Source organism: Plasmodium vivax, chromosome 12 (assembly GCF_000002415.2).
Source record: "Plasmodium vivax chromosome 12, whole genome shotgun sequence".
Classification (NCBI taxonomy): domain Eukaryota; phylum Apicomplexa; class Aconoidasida; order Haemosporida; family Plasmodiidae; genus Plasmodium; species Plasmodium vivax.
In genome coordinates, this window is record NC_009917.1 from 700,517 (window position 1) to 723,507 (window position 22,991).

Below are 22,991 nucleotides of genomic sequence, written 5' to 3' on the forward strand. Positions count from 1 at the left end.
GTGACGCCACCAAGGTGAAGAAGCGGACTTTATGCGAAGCCACACGATGAAGCGCAGGCCGTGCCAGCTGGTCCAGGCGGTGTGCAATGTGGCGACGCTTGAGGGTATAAACTGGTGCGCTACTCCTAGAAAACTTCGTGGCACCCTTTTGAGCGGATTCCCCGGGGGGACATCCCGGAGGAATTTCTTCTTCAAAAAGGAGAGCGACAAAATAGGAGGAGCGGCCAATTTGCTGGCAAAACTAAATTTAAAAAATTTCGTGAAAAAAGGAAGAAATGGGGGAGGGATAACCTGCTCGGAGGAGGCGGATCTGAAGGAGAACTGTTCTAGTCAATCGTTAGGCCAAACCGATAAGGAGCACCTTCAAGATGTAGACACGCTAAGCGAAGGAGACCTACAAAGAATAGATAAAATCATTGCACAGTTAAGCAGAAAGGAAAAGCAGCCAAATGGAGAGGGACACCTACTAGAACTGATAGGATTGCAAAGCGACGGAGATAACATCCCCCAAGCCAGCCTCGTCTGCATACGTACATGCGATAGTATATTAAAAAAAATGTGCAAAGAGGAAAACATCTTCAAAATTGTTAACATGGTAGATACAGTTTCAAATAATTTATGCAAATTAGGAGACGCGCTGGAACTGCTCAGGAATTTACACACAAACCAGGGGGTGATGGCCAAGGCACATGACGCGCTGGAGAAGCTAACCACCTACATAGACAGAATTAACATTGACGAGCAAATTTACCATTTTTTAAAAAAAAAATATGAGCAACATGCACATCAGTTAGATCGGGAGCATGCGGAAGTTCTGCTCAACATGATCGTGTCCATGGAAAACCAAGGGGTACACATAAAGGATAAGAAGCAAAGACGAGAATATTTAAAACTCCAGGCAGAGGAAAAATGCATCTCCTTTCATGCTGCATCGAATGTGGCAAATGAATACGACGGGGTGTTCATACAAAAGGGGAGACTCCTTCCCTTCATCGATGAGCAGGTCATACAGAACTACCAGGAAAAAATAAAACCTTTTATTGAAAGTGGAAAAGTAAAAAAGAAAAACACGCGTGAGGGATTCGACTCAAACGAGTGGGTATTCCTCCTCCAGGACAGCTCCTTCATCATGACGGTGCTGGAAAATGTCAACGATGAAGAGGTAGCAAATAGGGCTTATGCACTACTGAGGAAGCCAAACCAGACGTTCCTAAAAAATATCCTCCTGCTGCAGTACTATAGAAATATTCTAACCCAGTTTAGAAATTTTAAAAACTTCAGTGAGTACTCTCTAAAAAATTGCATCCTGAACAGCCCCGAGAAGGTGCACTATTTTTTGGGGAAAGTTTTTAACACCGTTTTGCCCCGATTTCTGGAAGAGCTGCGGTTCGTGGAGAGGTACATCGACGCGGTTTCGTGTAGAGGGGCCAACAAGGAGGAGAGGCCATCCGGAGGGACTACCTTACACAGTGCTGTTGACGGCACCCCAGAAAAGGTCTCACAAAATACCGTAGAGATCTCCACACAGCCGTTTAACACAACTGATGGCCACCCCCGCAGCGGGGACGGAGGAGGGAGGCGCCCCAAGCTAACCCCCCAAAATGTATTCTACTACATGAACCAAATACGGAAGGAGAAGCTCAAACAGATCGAGGCGGAAATGAAAAACCGATTGACTCTGTACCAGGTCATTCGCTTTGTCGTGAACATACTGAAAGATTCCTACGCCTTGGAGATGGCGAACGTTGCGCCGTTGCCGAACGAACTGTGGGACGAGAGCATATTAAAATTTGAGATACGGGACGGGAGCCACACCTACGGGTACTTATATATGGACCTGTTCGAGCGGGAGAACAAGAGCCACTCAATTGCTCAGTACACCGTTCGGTGCTCCAAAAATATGAACGCCTGCTTGAAGCACCGGTGGTTTGAGGAGGGCGCGCGCGAGTGTCCGTTCTTCTACGCGGGCATCGTGCGGGGAGGCGCAAACAGCGATACGGGAAGCGATAGCGGCAGCGATACGACCGACGGCACACCCAACTGCGCATCAACTGGGGGGCGGCCCCACCGACAAACCTACCGACAAACCACGTCGACCTTCCTTGTGTGCAACTTCAGCACAAAATTGAGCGCCGCCGAGGGAGCAGCCCCCGCGAGTCACCCCCCACAGGATAACATCTTCATAAATGAGCAAATAGCCAACTCACTTGGAAGAATAAAAATGTCCCTCGACAAGGTCAACATGTTTCTGCACGAATTTGGGCACACCCTCCACTGCATACTGAGCTCCACATATCTGCAGCATCTGTCTGGAAATAGGGGGGGCGTAGACTTCTCAGAATTCACGTCTCACTTTTTTGAGGAGTATTTGAACAGCTACGATGCGTTGTTGCGGCTGTACGGCGGGGATGGAGCAGAGCCGGGGGGGGGCAGCGATCAGACGGGGGAGAAACGCGAACATAGGGAGCGCATGGTGAAACGCTATTTGGAAAGCAAAAACATCCTCTGTTACTACTCCATCATGCAGGTGACGATTCAGTCGATCATTGACCAGATTTTTTATTGCCTGTCGGAAAAGTCCAGCTGCATTTCTGAGCGAAATGAATTAATTGAAAAGAAAATAAAGGAGTACTTCTCCGGGGTGTATTACAGGGACATATTTATACTGGAGTTATTTCCACAGATTCATTTTTCCAAAACGACACACCTCGTTCATTATCCTGCCAATTATTTCTGCTACCTGTACTGCTCCGTGTTATCCAAATATGTTTGGACGCGGACGTTCAAGCGGGATTTGATGAATCGGGGGAAGGCCGCCGAAATTGTGAACTTTATGCGCGGGGTGAGTTCTACCACTGCGTCTTTTCGCGCGGCCTCCGGCTGTGCAAGCGTAGATATGTTCCCACCGCAATGTGCACTTGGTTAGGTGAGCGGTGGATATGTCCTTTCCTTTCCTTTTATTATTTGTATTTTTATTTTTTTTTTTCTACTGCGCAGGGCTCGGTCGACTCGAGCTTAAGAAACATCATTGCACTGGTGGAGGATGACCCGGAGAAGGTTCAGTACTACACGGAAAATCCGCAACACCTGCCACTTGAGGACTTTTTGGAGCATTACTCGGGTGAAAACAAGGCCGAGGAGTACAACTCCTTTTTGGAGGCCCTCTAAATCGCAAAAAAATAAAATAAAAAAATATATATAAAAAAATTCCCCCCTTTTTTTATCGTGAAAAAGTGAAAGTTGCACTTTATTCAACCCGCGCACAGAAACGTATGCGCCATTTTGTTTTGCGAAATGGATTTGTGTGTTCGTTTTTTTTTTTTTTTTGTCAAAGCGACAGGACAGTGAAGTTAAAGATTGTTCATCCTGTTGTGTGTGCCAAGTGGCTGTTTAATTTTGCTCCCCTCTGGAGGAGAATAAATCACACGCGCAATGCTTTTTGCGACGAGGCGTATTTTCCTCCAAACGTTGTCCTCTTGAAAAAAAAAAAACAAATGAATGTGTGAATGAACGCATGTCCATAATGCGGAAGAGGCACACCCCGCTCGGTTAAAGAGGAACGGATACCGTTTTGCCACTCCTTGCGGATGAAATGTAGCTGAGCGGGGGGACAATATCGGAGAAGATGCGGCACGGGAAGGAGTAGCATCTCCGTTTCAGCAGAACAGGTGCTCCTGCCGCATGATCATATGGTCGCTCATGCCCCATTTGTCCATTCGACCATTCGCCCATTTGCCCATTTGCCCACTTGCCCTGTTGCCTTCTCGCCGCATTTTTTATCTGAGCATGCCGAGCTGCGCGCCAGAACTGGGCTGACAAAATCCACGTGGCAATTGTGCCACCCACACCTGGCGCGCAGGCCAAGTTGAAGGCTCCTGTCGCGAAGCGAGGGTGAAAAGGGAACAACGAAAAAGGAAAAACGAAAAAGGAAAAACGAAAAAGGAAAAACGAAAAAGGAAAAGCGAAAAATTAAAGGCGAAACATTAAGAATAAAAAAGAACTAACGTAGGACAAAACAAAAGGCAAAAATAGCCAGCGAAAAAGCGCACGCAAGGGAAGCAGTGGCGCATTTCCTCTGCCACTTTTTTTCACACAAAAAAATTTGAAGGTGAGCTCGAATTGAGTTTCCTTTTTTTTCCTTTTTCTTCCTTTTTTTTTCCTGTTTTTTTTTCCCGCATTTAATCCCAGGAGAAAAAAACTTACAAGTAACCAAACCAAACACAGCTTAACGCAAGGCAGCCCCGCACCTAACTGACACTGCAGGAACGAAGCTGAAGACCCCCCAAATGGATAAGCTAAAAACGGTGTATTTGGATTCGGCCCTGAGCATAATAAAGGGGGCCCTGTGCGTCATCCTGCAGATACCCACCAGCAGGACGACCGAAAGTGTGAAAAAAAAGGTACAAAGCTCGAACGGGAGAGAGTGAGAGGGCGAGGAGGAGAAAAGCACTGCTCGCACGGTGTGTATTTCATTTCTTTTCTTTAACGAGTTGGTGTGGCTACATGGGTGGCAGGCCGGTTCGAAATGCATCCCCTGCGGTGTTCAAGCTAGATTGGTGTTCGATCCAGATGGGTGATCGAGGCAGATTGCTGTCCTTCAAGGGGCCAATTCTGAGTGGCCAATTCTGCGTAACCACCTTTTCGAGTAACTCCTGACCGGCGCTCACCCTGCTCACCCTGCTCACCCTGCTCACTCCGCTCACTTCATCCACTCCGCTCACTTCATCCACTTCGCCCACTCCTCCCCCCCCGCAGCAAAACAACAATGGCGTGCTGACCGTGAGGTCCATCTTGATGGAGCCGACGATCAGCCAGTACGACGACATAAAGAAGCTGATTCGGAACAAAATCCAAGAGGAGGTCCCCTTCTACAACTACCAAATGAAGAGGACCCTTGCAGAAACGATCTACGGAGATTGCATATATGATAACTTTGGGCTCTCGAAGGACATCAGCGAGGTGAACCTGATAGCTCTGGAAGAGTGGAACATTAACTGCAACAGAAATAGAGTCCTGCAAAACACAGGCTTGATAAAGGACATCCAGATAAACGAATTTAAATATTTAACAACGAAGGAATCGTTGGAAGTTCATTTTGCAGTGAACCCCAAGTACTCATTTGAAGAGCTGAGTGGTATGTATAAAAGTGAAAAGAGTCTTACGGATTTTTTGCTAGCTCCAATTGTTAAGGTTTACACATCAGGGGAGGAAAGTGGTGCAAAAGGGGAGGCCCCCACCAGTGAGGATTTTGCGTACGCCCATGTAGATGACATTCTGCAAAAGAATAAAGTGCTCCCCCCATCGGGGGTTGAAAATGTGAATTACGAAAGGTCCAAAGAAGTGACCCCTTGGGATGTGAACATAACGGAAGAGGGAATTAACTACAACAAGTTGATAAAAGAATTCGGCTGTTCCAAAATTACGGAGAGTCATATTAAGAGGATAGAGCAGCTGACCAACAGAAGAGCTCACCATTTCATCCGACGGGAAATATTCTTCAGCCATAGGGATTTGGATTTTTTATTAAATTCTTATGAACAGCACAAATGCTTTTATATATACACTGGTAGGGGGCCTTCTTCCCTATCCATGCATCTAGGCCATTTGATCCCTTTTTATTTCTGTAAATATCTGCAAGACGCTTTTAACGTCCCTTTGGTTATTCAAATGTCCGACGATGAGAAGTTCCTGTTCAACCAGAACTACTCCCTAGAATATATTAACACCTTGACGAAGGAGAACGTGAAGGATATAATCGCAGTTGGGCTCAACCCAGAGCTGACTTTCATTTTTAAGAATACCCAATATGCCGGCTACCTCTACCCAACGGTTTTATCTATTCATAAGAAGACAACCCTAAATCAGAGCATGAACGTCTTTGGCTTTAACCATTCGGATAATATAGGCAAAATTTCCTACCCCTCTTTTCAGATTGCCCCTTGCTTTTCTCAGTGCTTTCCGCAGTTCCTCCCCCCCAATATTCCTTGCTTAGTTCCGCAGGGCATTGACCAGGACCCCTACTTCCGGCTCAGCAGGGACATCGCGGTGAAAATGGCTCTACACAAGCCCGTCGTTGTGCATTCCGTGTTTATGCCGGGGCTCCAGGGTGTGAACACCAAGATGAGCAGCACGAAGAAGAAGGACGAGAAGGGGAAGGACGCGGCCGGACAGAATAGCACCCCTAAGGGTACCGCCAGCAATAGCGCCAAGGAACACAACAACAGCGTTATTTTCCTAACGGATACCCCCGAACAGATCAAAAATAAAATTAACAAGTACGCCTTCAGCGGGGGGGGGGCCACCATCGAGGAACACAGGGAAAAGGGGGGCAATTTGGAGAAGGACATTTCGTACCAATATTTGAGGTACCTCATGGAGGATGATGAAAAGTTGCACGAAATTGGAGAGAAGTACAGACGGGGAGAAATGCTAAGTGGGGAGCTCAAGAAGATTCTCATCGAGGTTTTAACCGAGCTAATACAGAAGCACCAGCAGAGGAGGCAGGCCCTCACGGAGGCGGAGATCGCCTATTTTTTTGACGCCCACAAGCCCGGCTTGAGCAAGTTCAGGGGGGCTTAGCGGTTGAGTGGTAAAGCGGTTGAGCGGTTGAACGGTTGAGCGGCGCATTGAGAGGTGTAGCCGAGAGAATTTACAGACACTCCTGCGATTGCGCGTCTCCCCATTCGCATCAACTCCTAACCAGGTGACCACTTCTAACCCACACGTCGGAGGACCCCCGGGTGTGTATCCTGCAAAACTGCCTCCCCCAACCCGCCCTCACTGTACGTATAAGCGGATGCGACGCAGAATTGGAGAGGCACATGGAGGGGAAGCTGCTCTCCCGCTATGCCTTTGCAACCGGTTTGTCAATTTGCCCATCGGTTTCGCGCTCGCCGGGGCGATCCCATGATTGTACTTTATTGTACGTTATTATACATTATTTTATTTTTCTTCATTTTGATTTATTCCACTTTGCTTCACATTGCGGCGCCTACTTTGCTGCGCCTATTTTAGCGCACCTTCGCGCGCCGCTAATGGGGGAGGCCTAGCGGCACCAGTTTGAATCCCCCCACCTTTACTCAGCGGCGCATGGGGCTGCTTAGCCGTTGTTACCGCGTCGCCATTTTCTTCCCTCACTTAGCTGTGACTTAGCTGTGCATAGGGGGGGCAAGGCAACTTTCCTTCGCAGGCGAACGGAGGTTTTCCCACGTTGACGAATGGTTAAAATTAAGGCGGTGGGTGAGTACATTAGTTTTTTTCACACCGCATGTCTCCCTAGAAGTGTACTGTGTGGGGGGAATGTTCCCATACGCATGACGGCTGGGGAGTAGGCGCCCGCGGGGGGCACTAAAAGGGTATGCACGCAGGTTCGAAAAAAAGCAAGCACGTATGCTACGCATATGTACAGATATGCATACGTATGTGCACACATGCACATATGTGCATGCGCATTTGCGGAGGCTAGCGGCCGAAGAACATGCTGTTCGGGTTGGAGCTGCCGTAGTTGATGTTGGCCTTGGAAAAGTCCATTTCCGGGTGCATTTTTTTGAACTTCTCAAAAATTTCAAACTTCTTCTGCTCGTCTGAGGTGGGCAGATTCATAGCCTTCTGCCTCTGGTCGTAGAGCATCTTCTCGACGACCGACCGAGTCTCCGCATCGAGGTCCTCCATCCTGGAATTCTCCGGAACGATTTTCTTAACGTCAATTTCGGAGTCGCCCTTTATAACCGTAGACCACCACTCCATTCCGTTTAGCTTTTCAATGCACACATGAATAACCCTGTTATCTTCCAAAGTCCAAATGGAGTCCTCTGGTTTTATATGCTTATAAAATTCTCCATCAATAATAACTTCGTTTTTAACATTCACATATAATTTTTTGTAAGTTATTTGTAACTTTATATCCTTTGTTTTTACCTTCTGCTCCAGATTTATGTACATATCGAGGCTATTTATCGTTTGCGTCCATGTGTATTTTTCTGTTTGCCCGCCGTTTCCCTTGGGAGGTTCATCATTGGTGTCTTCGTCTGACTCCTCTGATAGGTTTGCCTTCCGTTCGTTCTTTGCTTTCCCCTTGGCGGGAGGCGAACTTATGGGGTTTTTTTTGTTGGAGTCCCCCTTCCCGTTCGGAAGGTGTTGGTGAATGGCTAGCTCTTCATCTCCCATTTTGCCATCCTCATCAATTTCTACCACGCGCTTCTCCTCCTGTGTGTTATCCAAAGATGTTGCCGTGCCGTTCTTCACATTGTGGTTCATTTTCAAATTTGCGTTTTTTTTTTTCTCGCTCATTTCGTCCTTCCTACCACTACTACCGTTAGTGTTTTCCCTCTGGTAGATTTTTTTTTTTTCTTCATCCATTTTTTCGTACTCCTTTTTTAACTTCATGAGGTATTCCTCCTTCCGTCTGTAGTACTTCCTCAGCGTCTTCAAGACGATCTCCTCACATTGTTCTACGTTCTTCGAGTTGGTAATGAAGTCTGTTTTACGCAACAGGAAGGAGAAAAAATGGTTCATCAAGCTGTTAATGTCTCCGCATTCTTTGGCAATGTTTAGCATTATAAAGTCAAATTTCTCGTTTACCACTACGTCTGTATCCATTTTTCGTTCTTTTCCCTTTTCTGTTTAGCTCTCCTGGGATGCTTCCTTCCTTCCTTCCGGTGGTGGTGCTTGCTGCGCTTCGCCACAAACTTATGACGGTATAGTACTTACGTAGAGGTAAGCGCGGGGGTTATAAAAGGTACTCTTTGCGCTTACGTATACTGCTTCGTCATATCAAATGGGATGATGGGCAGGCACTACATATGGCCGTATTAACATGCGGCAGGAAGGGAAAAATTAAACACGCGCGTTACAGAGAGTAAGCCTTCTTCGTCTGGCAAGGGGAAAAAAAAAATTGCCAAAAAAAAGAGGCAAAAAAAAAGGCAATAAAAAAGGCAATAAACAGAGGCAATAAAAAAAGGCATAAACAGAGGCAATAAAAAAGGCAATTTTTTTGGCTCCATTTTGTTCTCCCTTTTGTAAAATAAATTTGCTAGCCGCACGGGGGACGCGCCTCGCCGCTTGCCGCGCGTGCGGGGTTCCCAAAAGGAGCCCCCCCTTTTTGAAGGCGGCGTGAATGTCAAAGTACGTATGCATGTACCCACGTAGTATGCATCCATCCACGCAGTATGCATGTTTGCCTTACCGCGTAAACGTGCTGTTGTTCACGTGGAACACGCGTATGAGTAGAAAAAAAAAAAAAAAAGAAAAAAGCGATCGAGCGATCGAACCACGTTGGAACCCACGCTGGGGAAAGGCAAACACTTTACGCCAGTCGTGCAACACACGCGTTGTGGATGCCAAATTGGTTTAACCGCACGGAAAAGAATCTCTGCGATCTCAGTGAGCCTTTAAAAATGGTGAATAAAAATGTATAGAAGAAAATGCACGCAGGGGAGGGGGTACTACCAAAATGGGGAAATTATACCAACGTAGAGGCGTACATTTCAACGTGCTCGATGGAGACCCAACTGGGGGGGGGGGAAAATAAACACTCAAGTTGAGGTGACATCCAGCTTACGAATTGGCATAATGACCCTTTTGGTAGATAAGCACCTCCACGTTGTTATGCCAAGCAGCTTGGCGAGTTTTCCTCTGCTCCCCGAAGTTCGTACCTTCCTTGCAAAATGGGAAAGATCCACAAATTTTAAGCGAAAAATTGTTTCGCCAAAGGAGCAACATGTTGGCATATGCAGCAAGGCGAGCAAACATCGAACAAGTACCTTTTGCCGTCTAAAGATCGATGCTCAATCGGAGGCATCAAACATCCACTTCTCCTTAACGTACGACGCGAAATGGAAAAGAGACCGCAACGCTGTGGAGAAGCGTCCAGGCGAATAGCACCGCGGGTATGATACGTACATGAGCACATGGCACACGTGCAGCTTACATTTTTTGCGCCCCGTTTTTGTGGAAGGGGAAAACGAACCGTGCTATGCGTGTGCTGCTGTTACGCAGAAAGGCGACTACCTGTAGAAGCAGCGGAAGCGGTAGCGTGTCCGGTTTGAACAAACGTACGCGACACTTAGGCGAATTGTCCAATGGGCAGAACCGCAGGGGGGGGATACCCCATCACCTGAGGGAAGCATCCCATTGGTTGCCCCATCTGGCGCATTAAAAATGGCAGCGTAAAACAATACAGGAGCTGCCTTCAAATAGGGCAGTTTTGTTCTTTTTCCTTTTTTTTTGTAAACATAGAGCATCATGTGTGCTATACGTATACACATGGTGAAGCGTGAAAAAGAGAAAAAATGATCCTCAGCTACCTCCTAATTTGCGCATCACTGCGGTTTGCATAGAACCTTTATTAGGGCCCCCTATCAGTACCTGTTTTGTCAACCGCGGTTATATGTAGACGCGCTTACGGCAAATGAGCACGCCACAATTTTTTCATTTGCACGAATCCACAATGGTGTTCATTTTTCATTTAATTTGTTTATCTCGCGCGGGGGCCAGCATGAAAAAGGGGGTCCCGAAAAAGATCCCCCATACTTATCGAATGAATACTTTGAGGCGGTGGCATACAGGAGGTGGCACCTCTTTCGAAGTTGTGTTCATTTTTTACCCACCTTTGGTGATTACTCCTTTTTTTTTTTTTTTTTTTATCGCAAGGGAATTGCCTCAGCAGAGGCGAAAATAATATGCAGTTCGCTTCAATCCTCTTGTAAAATTTTTTTTTTACTTTTTTTTTATTTTGGCGCTTTCACCATATAGGTAAAGTTGGGCCTTCCTAGAGTGGCCTTTTTCTTCACCAATAAATAACGTCGATCTGTCGACGGGGGGGCGAACGGCATACGGAATACCTCCGCGTTCGCGCTATTTGCGCTATTTGCGCTTTTTGCGGCATATCACGAGAGCAAATTTTGACAAATGACACTCACGCTCGTGAAGGGGGGCGATTAAAACGAAATGTAGCTCAAAGGGGCAAAGCATATCCTCATTGTAGGGTGGCGCAAAGGGACAAACTAAACAAAGACGTGATTAAAACTTTTTTTTACGCGCCATCATTTGTTTGGAGGACGATTGCGCAATTTTGGGGAAGGCCCGTGGAGGTACATTCCAAATGGATGCCGCTCAATTGCCATTCCTTTTTTTTTTTTTTTTTATAGTACCGCTACTCTTTTGTGGTTTTTTTTTCTTCAAAATTGCCGAATGGAATAATTTTATGTGGTTCGCTGCAACGGGAAGACGAGTGCCGTTGTGTTGTCACGAAAATTAAAGGTGCCATATGCGTCGATCGTAGGTATGCCCCCGTCCGTCGTCCCACCTGTTCATCTGCTTCATCTGCCTCTTCCTGCGTCGCTCCTGCGATTTTCGCCCTCGTAAGCATGCGCCTTTGGCAAAATATGCCCATATCATCATCTCATATGTTTAACATATGACAAAAAATACTTTGCCCGCCGCCCTACGCCTTGGCGAAACAATATACATATGTACTACTTAGAAACGCCACTACTTCTCGAGTATTTTTGCGAAAATGTATAGCAGCAACGAAGGCGCATGCACTAGAGGATAGCAATATATGCAATATTATGCGCGTCCATTTTTTTCGTAATTTTTTTTAAAAAAAACGCTGCAAAAAAAAAAAAAAAAAAAAAAAAATAGTATACCCCAATTCGTCATATTTTTTTTGCGCGGAAAAATCATGCACCATTAAAATTTCTTCATTGTTTGGTAAATTTACAAAATAAAAAAAACTTACATATATACTTATTACATTACATCTTTGCGTAAGAAATAATTTTCACTTTTTCACGATTTGCAACTGCGCATTTTGCCACGATTGTGAGTTCCCGTTTTTTATTTTTTGCGAAAAGGAATGGATTCGCGAAACAGTTGAAAAAAAAAACTGTCAGCGTTTTGCGAGTTAATTTTGGACCACTCAAATGACGCGCGAAAAAGAAAATTCGCAAACTGCAGATCGATAAGGCGGCGAGCGGCAGATCGATGCAGCGGTGAGCGACAGATTGATAAATCGCCAAACGACAGAGCGACAATTTGCCGAACCAGTTACGTACCACTCACGTACCACCCGCGTGTCGATTTATTGCCGCTCCAAGTGGGCAAAATAGCAACACTACTCCAAAGAGGCGCAACTTTGATTCCCCCGCAAAAGTTAACCGCCCAAATTTCGTTTTCGTGGAAAACATAATGTAATAACCCTCCATCGGTTAATTCGTCATCGAAAGGGAAATTATTTTTTTTTTTTTTACGAATTGTTCCCCGCCCCTCTGAGTTATATTACCTTCCAAATTGATGCTTCGAAAGGTTTTGCAGAAAGGGAGCGCTTGTGTTTGTGAACGTGAATATATGTGTAGACCCTCTCCCCCGTTATAAATTGCTCACTGCGGATTTTTCGCAAAGGTGCGCGTACGAGTACACGTGTAGAGGTGCACCTACATATGTGCGGATGCATATATGCTGATACGTATATGCTCGTACATACACGTTCTTATATATACGTTAGCACATCCTGAGCCGTGTCCCATTTAAAAGGGTTTGCCACCCAACCTGACCAAGTCGTGCCCATTTTCACCGCCGAAAATCGGCTTCTCTTCTACACATCCTTGCCTTTGTGGCCAACCGTTTTTCTTTTATACACTGCTTATGTACGAAGTTCACAAAATGGGTCTCAAAAAGTGCGTCATTTTTTTTGCCTTTTTTAACTTCATTTCGTATGTAAAGAAAGAGGGCAACGACTCATGCCTGTGCCATCCAATCCCATTTCCAATGCCCCAACCCGAACCCGATTACATGGATGAGCCCGCACCTGCGCTAGAACCAGAGGCACAACCACAAGCAAACCCAGATGACGGAAATACGAACAACAATTTCTTTAATTTTTATAACAATGGAAATTTCAATGGAGGAAATGATGATGGTGATGACGACGACGATGATGACGATGATGAAATAATTGACAACTCCAACGATGATAATAATGACGACGAGGATATCGATAACGATGATGATGACGATGATGAAGAAATTAACGAAAATGAAAAGAAAAATAACCAAAATAAAAGAAAAAGAAATAATTTGTAGGTCTCTCCAGTTAGTAGAAGAGCCATGTTTGTGAAGAGGAGATGGAGGAGAGAACTCCACGGGGGGGGAGTGTACCGTCCGTAGTGGCACACCAACCCGCAGACGCGTTTGAAGTGAACCGTCGCCTCCTTTGTTTCATCTTAACTTATTTTTAAATACCATTTGGAAGCATTCGCCTTCTTACGTGATGGTGCGTCTCCTCTGTACGTGTATAAAGCTAAGCAGGGTGTACAGACGGAAGACTCCTTTCCGGCGTGCCATCTTGAAGCCCATCTGATGTTCCCCTTCCCCGTACTTTAGTGATGTCCACTGTGGGAAGGTGCTATCTGTATATGAAGCGGGTGAGTCTGTTCTCGCGCTCCCCCTACACCTTGATCACAGCATATTTAGCTTTTTCCTCTGTAAAATTTGCCAATATTTTTAATCGCCTTTTTCTGTCAACGAAAAGAACGAAGCAAAAGCACACACACCCCTGTTGTGCACCCCTCCTTTTTTTTTTTTCATTATTTTTCCATGTGATAATAATCATGTTTAACCAAAAAAAATGATTTTTTTTTTTTTTTTTTTTTTTTTTTTTTATTTAATTGTTTGAACTAACCAAAAATTTGATAACACGTTTGTAAATTAATATAAAATGAAGGAAAAAATAAGAGAAAAAATTTGGCAAAATGCTAAGCGGTCTGGGGGAAGTGAAACCTTTCCTGTCCACGATCCTCCACCTAACCGGTTTTCTTAATCTGCTGTCTGTACTTCCGACCTATGGGGTGTATGCGGGTTAGTAAGAAGAAAAAAATTAAATACATTCATGTAAAAAAGGAAGGCAGGAAGGGGGGGTGAGCCATTCTCCACAAAGTGATCTTTCCGAAGCTATGTCCTCACCACGGATGGGTGATACAAACCTCATGGTGACGCTCTCAAATGAATTGAAAAAAAAACCAAAGGAGCTAAAAACACACCCATTTTATTAGGTCGCTTTACTCCCCATGCTGCTAACCTGCTGTATACATGTTAATAAACTGCGATTTATACTTTGGGTTCCTCGGCGCCTGCTTGTAAAAAATGTACTTCTCTAAATACTTGGGAATTCCTCTAGACCTGGGTGCCGGGTTTGATAACACTTGTTTGTGTCTCGGGTTGGCATTGCAATCGACTCCTGAAGTTTTGCGCGCAAAAGAGGGGGAGCATAAGCTACTGGACAGAATGAACAAATGAATGGCCATCGGGACATCTGCCCAAACGTCTGCACATGGTGTAAAGCCGCTTCTCGCTAACTGGCACTGCGTCCACTCCGCATGGCTACTCTCATGAAAGAAGTATCTCCTCGCATACCCAGTAACGGAACGTGCCACCTGTGAATAACATACCGACACGAATTGCAAAGCAAGGTCAGGACTCCTGCACATTGGGGGGAAAAAAAAAAAATAATAAATAAAATAACCAATTAGCAGCAAAGTGGTAGCCACATGGGCTATTATTACGCTTCGCAAAAATTTCAAGTGGATGTGCCATCTGCAATTGCAAAGGTGAATTCGTCCCACTTGTGGAGCATACCTCTGTGCCACATTTTTAAAAAAGTGACGCCTTTTTTACACACAAAAAAATAGTGTTTGGCGGTCAGGCTAATCGGAAGGAAGAGGGGAAACTGCCCCAGCGCAACTTGCAGGCATACTAATCAAGCAGGTTTATACATACACATATATATAAACTTGTTCGCAAAAAATGGAGCTACACATGAGGGGCGCTCCTTTCGAAAATTTCTTCTTTTGTGGACCTTTGCTAACAGCTGGCGCGCTCACAAGTGGCTCAACCCCATCGCAGTGCTGCTCGTTTGAAAGGAAATTTCACTTCGTCACGTTTTGTATCATTTTTCGCGCCGTTTAGCAGCGTTTTTCTGAAAAGTTTGCCGTGATGCCATAAGGTAATTCCCCGTTGGATTTTTTTTTTTTTTTTTTTTTTTTTTTCGCATTCGTTCCCCTTGCCCTTCTACGCTCCACGCTGTGCTAACATATGGGTGAAGCTTTTACGATGTATAAGGCAAGTGCTCCATTGCGAACGCGAAAATGAATGAGCATTGTTTCCTTTTTTTTTCCCCCCTGCGCCCTCGAGCGGAAGCTACAAATTTATATGAACGCATACCCCGCATATTTACACTCCTTTTACGCATTTATGCGGCGCCCCATTTTGTGTGCATCCATTTTGCCAATAAGCCAAAATTCGAATATGTACACAAAGGGGCTAATCACGTTCGTTCCTTTGGGACCAACGTATGAGGAAAATGCCATATGACTAACAAGGTGAGCATGCGCCTGTGATAGTTTTGCGCCCCTTTCCCTTTGTTGCACCGCTTGTTAGGTATAGAGATAATTTGTCCGATTACCACTCTGCGTTTTCTTCCAAGTTTGCCATTCTGCTTACAAACGTGTGGCCCACTTGGGGAGCACATCCCTTCGCGTATGTACCCATCAGTCTGATTTCCAACAAAGGGGGGTTATCGCCAAGAGCCCATTTCGTAGTCACGCGTTCACGCATACGCACACGCACGTAACGATAAGAGTTTATACAAAGGAGGGGAAGACTTTTTTCTGTCCTGCGAAATTGCATTAACCACTCCGCGAAATGATTGAAGATCCGGTAGACGAAAACTGCCACGTATACCTGAACGCGTAAGGCCTTTGTGAATTGTTTGTCGGCACATGCTATTATGCCGCTTGTGCAAGTGTGGCCAATCTGCTTGCCATAACGGTTGTTCGTTCGCCGAAGTTGCGCTGCACACACGTTTGTGGAGCCAAATTATTTGCAACTTTCTTTTTTTTTTCTTTTCCTATCCTTTTCGAATTTACGAAGGAAAAACTGGCTGAAAGAATTCGAACATACAAAAATACACGAAAATGATTTGAACGAAGTCCTTATGAATTTCTTTTGCGTACACAGGATGTATGACGTTGCGAGTGAGTTTCAGAAGGAGGCCCGGGTAAAGCGTACGTAGATGAGCGTCATGTGAGCTGCCGTAAAAGTGGACGCATGTGAAGATTGCCTACAAAACGGGGGAAAATGAAATGAAAAAAAAAAAAAAAAAATGATGATTCTATGCGCAGAAATATAAATCAAAGTCGTACTACTATGTAGAATGATGATACTTGATGTCATCCTTGAACTGATTTTTTTTTTTTTTTTTTTTCACACAATCTCATAATTTGAAATTGTCGCGAAATATGAGCCACATGTTGTTGCCTTCTCAACCGAGTTGACTGGCACAACTTTGACAACGCAGAGATGTGTCACTATGTAATTGGAAGGCAGTTAAATATGATGAGCGGCACAACAAATGTGGGTATTTTTTTTTTTTCTCAACCCCCCCCACAGCTGACATGCCAATAGACACAGTAAAAATCCGTTACCTAATTCAAAGTGAAATTATGAATAACAAAATTGAGGAGGCCATAGAACATATCAATAATTTAGACAAGGGGGTGAGTCATCATTTTTTTTTTTTTTTTCTCATTTTATACCCCATTGGGCTTTCCCCTTTTTTTGTGTGCAGTTACCCGTTGCGAGCACCTGTTCATGCTGCTCCCTCCTTTCACGCATTTCCATTTACAGATTTTGAAGAAGCATAAGGACCTCGTATTCTTCCTCAAGAAGCAGCAGTTATTAAAATTAATTTTGAACGTGAGTAAAGGGGGCAGTAACAAAACAGTGACCACGCGTGTTCAGATTATTCCCCTCAGATGTGCGCAACATAGCAGTAGTTCCATTTGTATGTGCACATGATATGTATATATATATATATATATGTATTTTTTTTTTTTTTTTTTTTTTTTTTTTCCCCTTTCAGAATAACATCAATGAGGCGATATTATATTCGCAGCAGGAGCTGGCCCCATACGTGAATGAAAAGGTTTGGCAAGCCACGTGTGGATAGCGCTACCCGAGTGGAGCTTACACATGCATGCCTTCGTTAGTCTGCTCGTTTCCATAGTTGCTCCCTCGCATGTGCGCACTTTTGCATACCTTCGTTGCATTGCATGTAAGCTAACATTTTCCCCGCGACCCCCCGCATAGCCATCCCTTATTAGCGAGATCGATGACGTCATGATGCTCATGGCATACCAGGACTTTAACGTAACTCCTCATTCGTTGCAGCGCCGTCACGAGCGTCTGTTTCGCCCTCCGTTTTGCCTCCCATTTTGCCTCCCATTTTGCCTCCCATTTCGCCCAACCCGCAGAGCGAGGAGGCCAAAAAGCTAATCCAAAAAATCGAGAAGAAGAAAAACACCCTGAAAAGGATCGACGACATCATCTTAAGTTACTACAACGTGGACAGTGGTGAGTTTTGGAGAGTCGCCAAGGAAGGAACAGCGCGCGAGTGAGCGGGTGGGTGGCCCCATCATTCTGGCCCACCTTTACAGCCTCTAACTACTGTGCGTGGTAGCCTTTTTACAACATGGTGAATCTTCCCCCCCCTTGTAGAAAGCACACTGGAATATATCGTGAAAAATATCTTCTTCACGCAGAATGTGTTGAGTTCGAAGGTAGGCAAGGGGCGAGAGGCGCTTGCGCGAGCCACATGTGAGAGGCACATGTGCGAGGTGTGCCGCCGGTGTGCCCATCGATGCGATACGTTGTTCCCCCTTATTGTGGTACTCTCTTGCCCCCCCTTAATGTGCTACCCCCGCGTGCCTCCCCGAACAGTACCCGTGCAGCATCCCCAAGCTGAAGAACCTGAAGACCGGCTACATCGAGTATTACGAAAAGCAGAAAAAGAGAAAGAAGAAAAAATCGAGCCGAAAAAGTAGGCACAAGGGCAAGTCCAAGGAGAAGATTTTCGACGACAAGACGGGGGAAGACACGGCGAAGGATTTCGAGGCGACGAACGAGGATGACTATCGTTCCGTTTAGCGCAGCGCGCTGTGGTTTAAGTGGCTGCTTACGGATGTACGTAGGTACTTATGCATCCATGTGTTATGCATTCATTTATGTGCTTTTTTTTTTTTTCATGTTGATGCGTGCACATGGGAGTAACTCGAGAGTTCATTTTCCCCGTTTGCACATGCCATCGTATTTTTTCGGGGGGACTTTTCCACCCCATTTCCCCCGTTGTCCCTACACTCATATGTGTTCCTTTTTTGCGCCATTTCGCCATTCGTGACTGCCTTTTTTCCCCGTGGCCACGAGCACCGGTGAAGGAAATTCAAAAGGAATAATTTATAAAGTTGTATATGTAATAAAACAGAGTAAAGGTTAACAGGGAAGTGGTGACGAAAAAGAGGCCGTAAAAAATTAAAAGAAAAAAAAAAACTTCATCAAAACTGAAGTAGGAAAATACAAAGGAGACATTCTTAAATAACGTTTTGTATTTTAAATAAATCCTCTTACTGATCGTAAAGTTGAGATAAATATTTAACCAATAAGTGAAGGTGTTATAAATGTGCAAACAATACAGCAAATTTATGTACGTAGTTATGTAGAAAATTATTTTTTTTAAAGTTTTATTGCGTGTGCGCAGGAAGTGAATATAACTTAACAGCACGGTGATGATTATGATGGTAAATGTGTTAATAACGATGTTGTATAATTGATTTACTTGAATTTCGATGATGTAATGGAAAAGGAAGAATATATAGTAGAGGACAAATAGCAAATTTACAAAAAACTTCGTTTTGTTTTTTTTGTTTAACATTTTTTTCGCCTTCTGGTCATCATTTTTCACTTTTTTTTTTCTCACATTTTGATTGTTATTACTTTCGCAAATTCCAAATTGATTTTTCAAAAAGGATTTGTCATCGAAATGGGTCTTTTCCGAGTCGCTGTAAATTTTCTGGTTTATTTCTATGCTCACTTTTCTCCTGATTTTGTATTCATTTACGGAGCGCTCCCTCGGGTGATTTCCGCTGCTCGTGTGGTTGCTTGGGACGCTGTGACGGTTTGGGTTTAAATTCGGGCTTATGCTACAGCTCATGTTGTTGCTAACTTGGCTCGTACTCACACTGTTGCCTCTTTTGTTGCCGCTCCGCTCGTTGTTCTTTTTACCCTTGGGGGCACAATCGGGCAGGAAACCTGGTTTCGCATTTTCCTGGTGAGTTAACAGGCCCGGTGGGGCTTCGCTGCAGGGGGGGTTGTTTCCCTTTTTCGCCTTCCTTTGGGGAGCTGCCTTCTCTGGCGCCTTCTCGGGTGCCTTCTTCTCGGTCAGCTTGTCTGGCCCCTTTTTTTCCTTTGCCTCCTTTTTGCTGCCCTGGTCTACCTCCTCCTTTTCATTTTTCCTTTTGCACAAATTGTCGTTTTTATATTTTTCAAATACTTTGTCATAGTTTCCGTATAGCTTATCCATTTAACGTCTTTCCAATTGGGCTGCTGCTTACTTTGCACGTTTGATTCGGTTGCGCTGTGTGAAGCTGAGCACTGTCGCGAGGGATGGCGCCACGTGGGGGAGTACCTTGTAGGGTAGCGCTGTGTCCGCCGAGCCACTCTGTGGTGAGCGCCGCTTCACGGGCAAATCGATCCGGTAACCGCACTGGTAATCGCGCTGCTAATCGCACTGCTAATCGCGCTGATGACCGTCTTCGCCGCTGCTATCTCGCCAGTTCGCCCTACTTCCCGTTTTTCATTTCACGACGTTGGTGGGAGAAACAGAAGAGCACAGAAAGACATCCAGGGGGATCTTTTCCACTTTGAAATATTTAACGCATGCATGCGGGGGGTTATAGCGAGTCGAATGGAGTGCGCCATGCGGGGGTTGCTTTCTAGTGGGAAAATGGTAGCCACGAAACGGCCGCATGTGCACATATAAGTATGCACGCCCATTCACACAGAGCTACATGGCAGCGCATGCGTCTGTGCACAGACAAAGCTTTCTACCCGCTGCGATAACGTTTAAAAAAAACAAAACGTTATGCGAAGGCAACGCACAAGGTGTGTTAATCAAAAAAGGGAAAAAAAAATGCAAAAGGGAAAACGAAAAAGTAAACTGAAAAGTGACCGCTATGAAGTAGCAGCTTAAGCATGACCGCTATGCAGTAGCAGCTGAAGCGTGACCGCTAAGGAGTAGCAGCTGAAACGTGACCACTTAAAAAAATATTTGTACACGCTTCGTTAGGGGGAATAACCAGGCAGATATTTCTTCTCTTGTGAAACTTGTCTTTTTTTTTTTTTTTTTTTTTTTCCTTCTCTATCTCTTCTCATCATGCATCTTCGCTTATTTGAGGAATGCAGACACCCTACGGGGAGAAAAAAAAAAAAAAAAAACCTCAATGGAGAGCAAAACGAGCACGACGCGCATAGACATGCGTGGAGATACACATGTGGCATTGTGGGATCACATGCAAGGGGGGATATGCGCACGTGTGCCCATCATTTTTGCGCAAAAAAGAAAGAAAAAAAATAAATAATAAATAAGTCAACTGAATTGCGAATGTTGCTTCTTTATTTTTTTTTTTTCTTCCATTTTGCGCATTTCCTGTGCCCACTTTTTCGTTTACGCGCTTTCTTCCCTTACCCCCGCTTTGGACTTCCACAAATTTTTCCTAACATGTTGCAAGTCCACTTTGGGGTGCGGCTTATTTGGTCTTTCTTCTCTAAGGGGACCGGCTTCCTCACCAGAAGTGCTTTCATATCTACGGGTTAAAAAAATTTGAAGTATTAAGCACAGAAGAGGCAGACGTGGGAAACGCTTTGCGGCGCCATTTCTGCTGATCGGAAGGTAGACTCATCACGGGGGCTTCCTTTAGCTTGCTTTACCTGTCGTGCCTCCACCTATCGCTCGGGATTGATCCTTCATCGCTCACTTTCCTGCCTCAAGGGGGGAACAGAAAAAAAAAGAAAAAAAAAAAAAAAATGTATGCGCTGTGGGTTCTTACAACTTGTGCGCACCCATTCGTGCAAAACTAACTTGCTCTATTTTCAACATTTTTAATATTTTTTTTTTTTTTTTTTGGGTGTTACTTGTGCCTTTGCTTTTTCTTCTTTTCGTACGCCAGGAGCAGGGGGTTGAAGGGGTCCTTGGGAATGGGTTCGTCGTAAGAGCTACGGGGGGGTGAAGCGCAAAGGGGGGAAATGAACACATGGCACACTACGGTTCATCACGGTAAACCGCGCTGTGCCTCACTACAACGCACTGCACCTCCCCTCGCGGTATACCATGTCATGTGGGCTTCACCATCGAGAGACTCCTTGCACAACAGACAGGCGCCCATTTTTTTTATTCAACAAAACTTCATTGTTGACACATGGGGCACTCACCTTTTGGTCCTCGATCTGGACCTTTTGTGTTTTTTTTTCCTGTCTGCGTCCGTCTGCTTCCTGTGCCTTCTGTCGCTATCGTAGCTTTCCTTGGAAACCCTTTTCCTCTTCGTCCTTTTGTCTTCAGTGGACCTGTTTTCGTGTGTGGACTCTTTCTTCTTCCTCTTCTTCCTGTACTCTGCTTGGTCGTCCTTTTTGTGCTCCTTTTTGAGGTCCTTTTTGTGTTCCTTTTTGAGCTCACTTTTGTGCTCACTTTTGTGCTCCTTTTTGTGCTCCTTTTTGGGATCCTTTTTTTGGTCCCTCCTTCCGTCCCTTTTGTGGTCCCTTTCGCCCTCCCCTTCGCGCTCCCTCTTGGAATCTCTTCTGTCTTCCCGTTTGTCCCTTTTTTCGATATCCTCCTTGCTACCACTCTCGCGCTCTTTCCATTCTCCTACATGTTGCTCCTCCTTTTGGCTTCCCTTCTGTTCCTTCTGAGTGCCTGTTTGGTGCTCGTCCTTTTGGTCCACCAGGACCTGCTGTTGCTCCCGTTGGTCCTCCTTTCCACTTCTACCGGCGCTCCCCGTTCTGCTCCTCGTTCTGCTTCCCCGTTTCCTCTTCCGAGTCCTCTTCCGCTCCCTTTCCCTTTCTCGTCTCCTTTGCCTTTTTTCTTTTTTAATTTTCCGGACAACATTAATATACAAATCTGAGTCGATGCCTGTGCTGTTGCTTACAGTCGAGATTGAAATGTCACTTAGCGAATCGGCATGGAGGAACTTCTCTTCGTCCTTTTTTCTCTCCTCCTTTGAGTGGCCTTTCTTTGCCACCTTCACATCCTCCCCATTGGTTGCCTCCTTTTTGTATACATCCAGGGGGTTGTTCAACATGGTGTCCTTCATTTTGTGCGTGTGAATAAATTTTTCCTTTCCCCGAATGGTACGTTCATTGCGTGGGTAGAACAAAGGAGTGTACGCATGGCGAGGAGCGGCTCAAGCAAGCAGGCATTTCGCGCTGGCCTCCCCTTCGCTTTGCGTTCGGCTCGGCCTTCCTCCACTTCTCTTTTGCTTCACTTCGCCTAAATTCACCCCCCACGTTTGCCTTTTTTTTCACTTTTTAAATGCCGCTGCTAGACACTACAAAATGGTGCCAACGCGAATGCTCACATTTATGCGCTTTCACGAGTGACATTTTTCGCCGAGTTGAAATGCCCGTATGGTGTATTCCCCATTTTGCGTTAATTCATTGTTTGCCCTTCTCTATACATTTTTTTTTTTTATCCTTTTCTTTTTTTGCGCCAGACGATATGTTTAAAAATTGTTTTGCCTTACGACAGGATTGGGGAAGGAAAAGTTTCGCAGGGGGGCAAAACGGATGTGAGAGAAATTCGCCGCCAACGGCCAAATGGAAGCCGAAAACTGAAAACTGCCAACTGAAAACTGCCAACTGAAAATTGCCAACTGAAAACTGCTCACGTTTGGCGAAAAAGGGGAAAAACTGACAAGTTGCAGCTCCTGCGTTGTTTCGTTTTTGCTCATTTGCGTAATTTTCGTGCCTCCCTACTTGTTCCTCTTACCATTATGTATACATGCATACATACATATATGTATTTTTTTTTTTTTTTTTTTTTCCTCTTTGCTAGTCATTTACGTACCGTTTTGCCTCCCCTCGGCGGAATACGCTGGGGGATGAAAACTGAT

General features: G+C 45.1%; 8 protein-coding genes across 8 annotated transcripts, besides 19 other annotated features; 4 read left to right on the plus strand and 4 right to left on the minus strand.

Moving 5' to 3' along the window:
* Positions 1-46: 46 nt before the first annotated feature.
* On the plus strand, positions 47-3,172 carry PVX_082780 (mitochondrial intermediate peptidase, putative; the record flags this gene model as incomplete). Its single annotated transcript, XM_001614106.1, has 2 exons — positions 47-2,842; positions 2,998-3,172. The coding sequence occupies 2 exons, from the start codon at positions 47-49 to the stop codon at positions 3,166-3,168; spliced, it is 2,967 nt and encodes a 988-aa protein (XP_001614156.1). The 3' UTR covers positions 3,169-3,172.
* Positions 434-453: a microsatellite.
* Positions 832-880: a microsatellite.
* Positions 1,418-1,524: a microsatellite.
* Positions 3,173-3,179: 7 nt separating the features above from the next.
* Positions 3,180-3,206: a microsatellite.
* Positions 3,207-3,878: 672 nt separating this feature from the next.
* Positions 3,879-3,911: a microsatellite.
* A 70-nt stretch (positions 3,912-3,981) lies between these two features.
* Positions 3,982-4,004: a microsatellite.
* A 282-nt stretch (positions 4,005-4,286) lies between these two features.
* On the plus strand, positions 4,287-7,242 carry PVX_082775 (tryptophan--tRNA ligase, putative; the record flags this gene model as incomplete). The annotated part of the gene is made up of 2 exons (XM_001614105.1): positions 4,287-4,400; positions 4,756-7,242. 2 exons carry the CDS (start codon positions 4,287-4,289, stop codon positions 6,577-6,579), a joined length of 1,938 nt encoding a protein of 645 aa, XP_001614155.1. The 3' UTR covers positions 6,580-7,242.
* Positions 5,027-5,096: a microsatellite.
* Positions 7,243-7,308: 66 nt separating the features above from the next.
* Positions 7,309-7,341: a microsatellite.
* A 120-nt stretch (positions 7,342-7,461) lies between these two features.
* PVX_082770 (nuclear movement protein, putative) lies at positions 7,462-8,926 on the minus strand (the record flags this gene model as incomplete). Its single annotated transcript, XM_001614104.1, has 1 exon — positions 7,462-8,926. Exon 1 carries the CDS (start codon positions 8,596-8,598, stop codon positions 7,462-7,464), a length of 1,137 nt encoding a protein of 378 aa, XP_001614154.1. The 5' UTR covers positions 8,599-8,926.
* Positions 8,092-8,160: a microsatellite.
* Positions 8,758-8,797: a microsatellite.
* Positions 8,927-9,760: 834 nt separating the features above from the next.
* Positions 9,761-9,796: a microsatellite.
* A 1,874-nt stretch (positions 9,797-11,670) lies between these two features.
* PVX_082765 (hypothetical protein) lies at positions 11,671-13,620 on the plus strand. Its single transcript, XM_001614103.1, has one exon. The coding sequence runs from the start codon at positions 12,646-12,648 to the stop codon at positions 13,081-13,083; it is 438 nt and encodes a 145-aa protein (XP_001614153.1). The 5' UTR covers positions 11,671-12,645; the 3' UTR covers positions 13,084-13,620.
* Positions 11,817-11,849: a microsatellite.
* Positions 13,621-13,673: 53 nt separating the features above from the next.
* Positions 13,674-14,931, minus strand: PVX_082760 (hypothetical protein, conserved). Its single transcript, XM_001614102.1, has 4 exons — positions 14,635-14,931; positions 14,413-14,478; positions 14,078-14,236; positions 13,674-13,840 (listed from the first exon to the last, which is right to left on the minus strand). Exons 1-4 carry the CDS (start codon positions 14,645-14,647, stop codon positions 13,803-13,805), a joined length of 276 nt encoding a protein of 91 aa, XP_001614152.1. The 5' UTR covers positions 14,648-14,931; the 3' UTR covers positions 13,674-13,802.
* A 165-nt stretch (positions 14,932-15,096) lies between these two features.
* Positions 15,097-18,114, plus strand: PVX_082755 (hypothetical protein, conserved). Its single transcript, XM_001614101.1, has 9 exons — positions 15,097-15,746; positions 15,928-16,061; positions 16,447-16,553; positions 16,684-16,752; positions 16,919-16,981; positions 17,146-17,205; positions 17,310-17,409; positions 17,554-17,615; positions 17,776-18,114. Exons 1-9 carry the CDS (start codon positions 15,700-15,702, stop codon positions 17,980-17,982), a joined length of 849 nt encoding a protein of 282 aa, XP_001614151.1. The 5' UTR covers positions 15,097-15,699; the 3' UTR covers positions 17,983-18,114.
* Positions 15,643-15,694: a microsatellite.
* A 160-nt stretch (positions 18,115-18,274) lies between the features above and the next one.
* On the minus strand, positions 18,275-19,411 carry PVX_082750 (hypothetical protein, conserved; the record flags this gene model as incomplete). The annotated part of the gene is made up of 1 exon (XM_001614100.1): positions 18,275-19,411. One exon carries the CDS (start codon positions 19,409-19,411, stop codon positions 18,275-18,277), a length of 1,137 nt encoding a protein of 378 aa, XP_001614150.1.
* Positions 19,038-19,076: a microsatellite.
* Positions 19,201-19,242: a microsatellite.
* A 50-nt stretch (positions 19,412-19,461) lies between the features above and the next one.
* Positions 19,462-19,499: a microsatellite.
* Positions 19,500-20,736: 1,237 nt separating this feature from the next.
* Positions 20,737-20,757: a microsatellite.
* Positions 20,758-21,314: 557 nt separating this feature from the next.
* PVX_082745 (hypothetical protein) lies at positions 21,315-22,762 on the minus strand (the record flags this gene model as incomplete). The annotated part of the gene is made up of 1 exon (XM_001614099.1): positions 21,315-22,762. Exon 1 carries the CDS (start codon positions 22,191-22,193, stop codon positions 21,315-21,317), a length of 879 nt encoding a protein of 292 aa, XP_001614149.1. The 5' UTR covers positions 22,194-22,762.
* Positions 21,343-21,367: a microsatellite.
* Positions 22,581-22,635: a microsatellite.
* Positions 22,763-22,991: the final 229 nt, after the last annotated feature.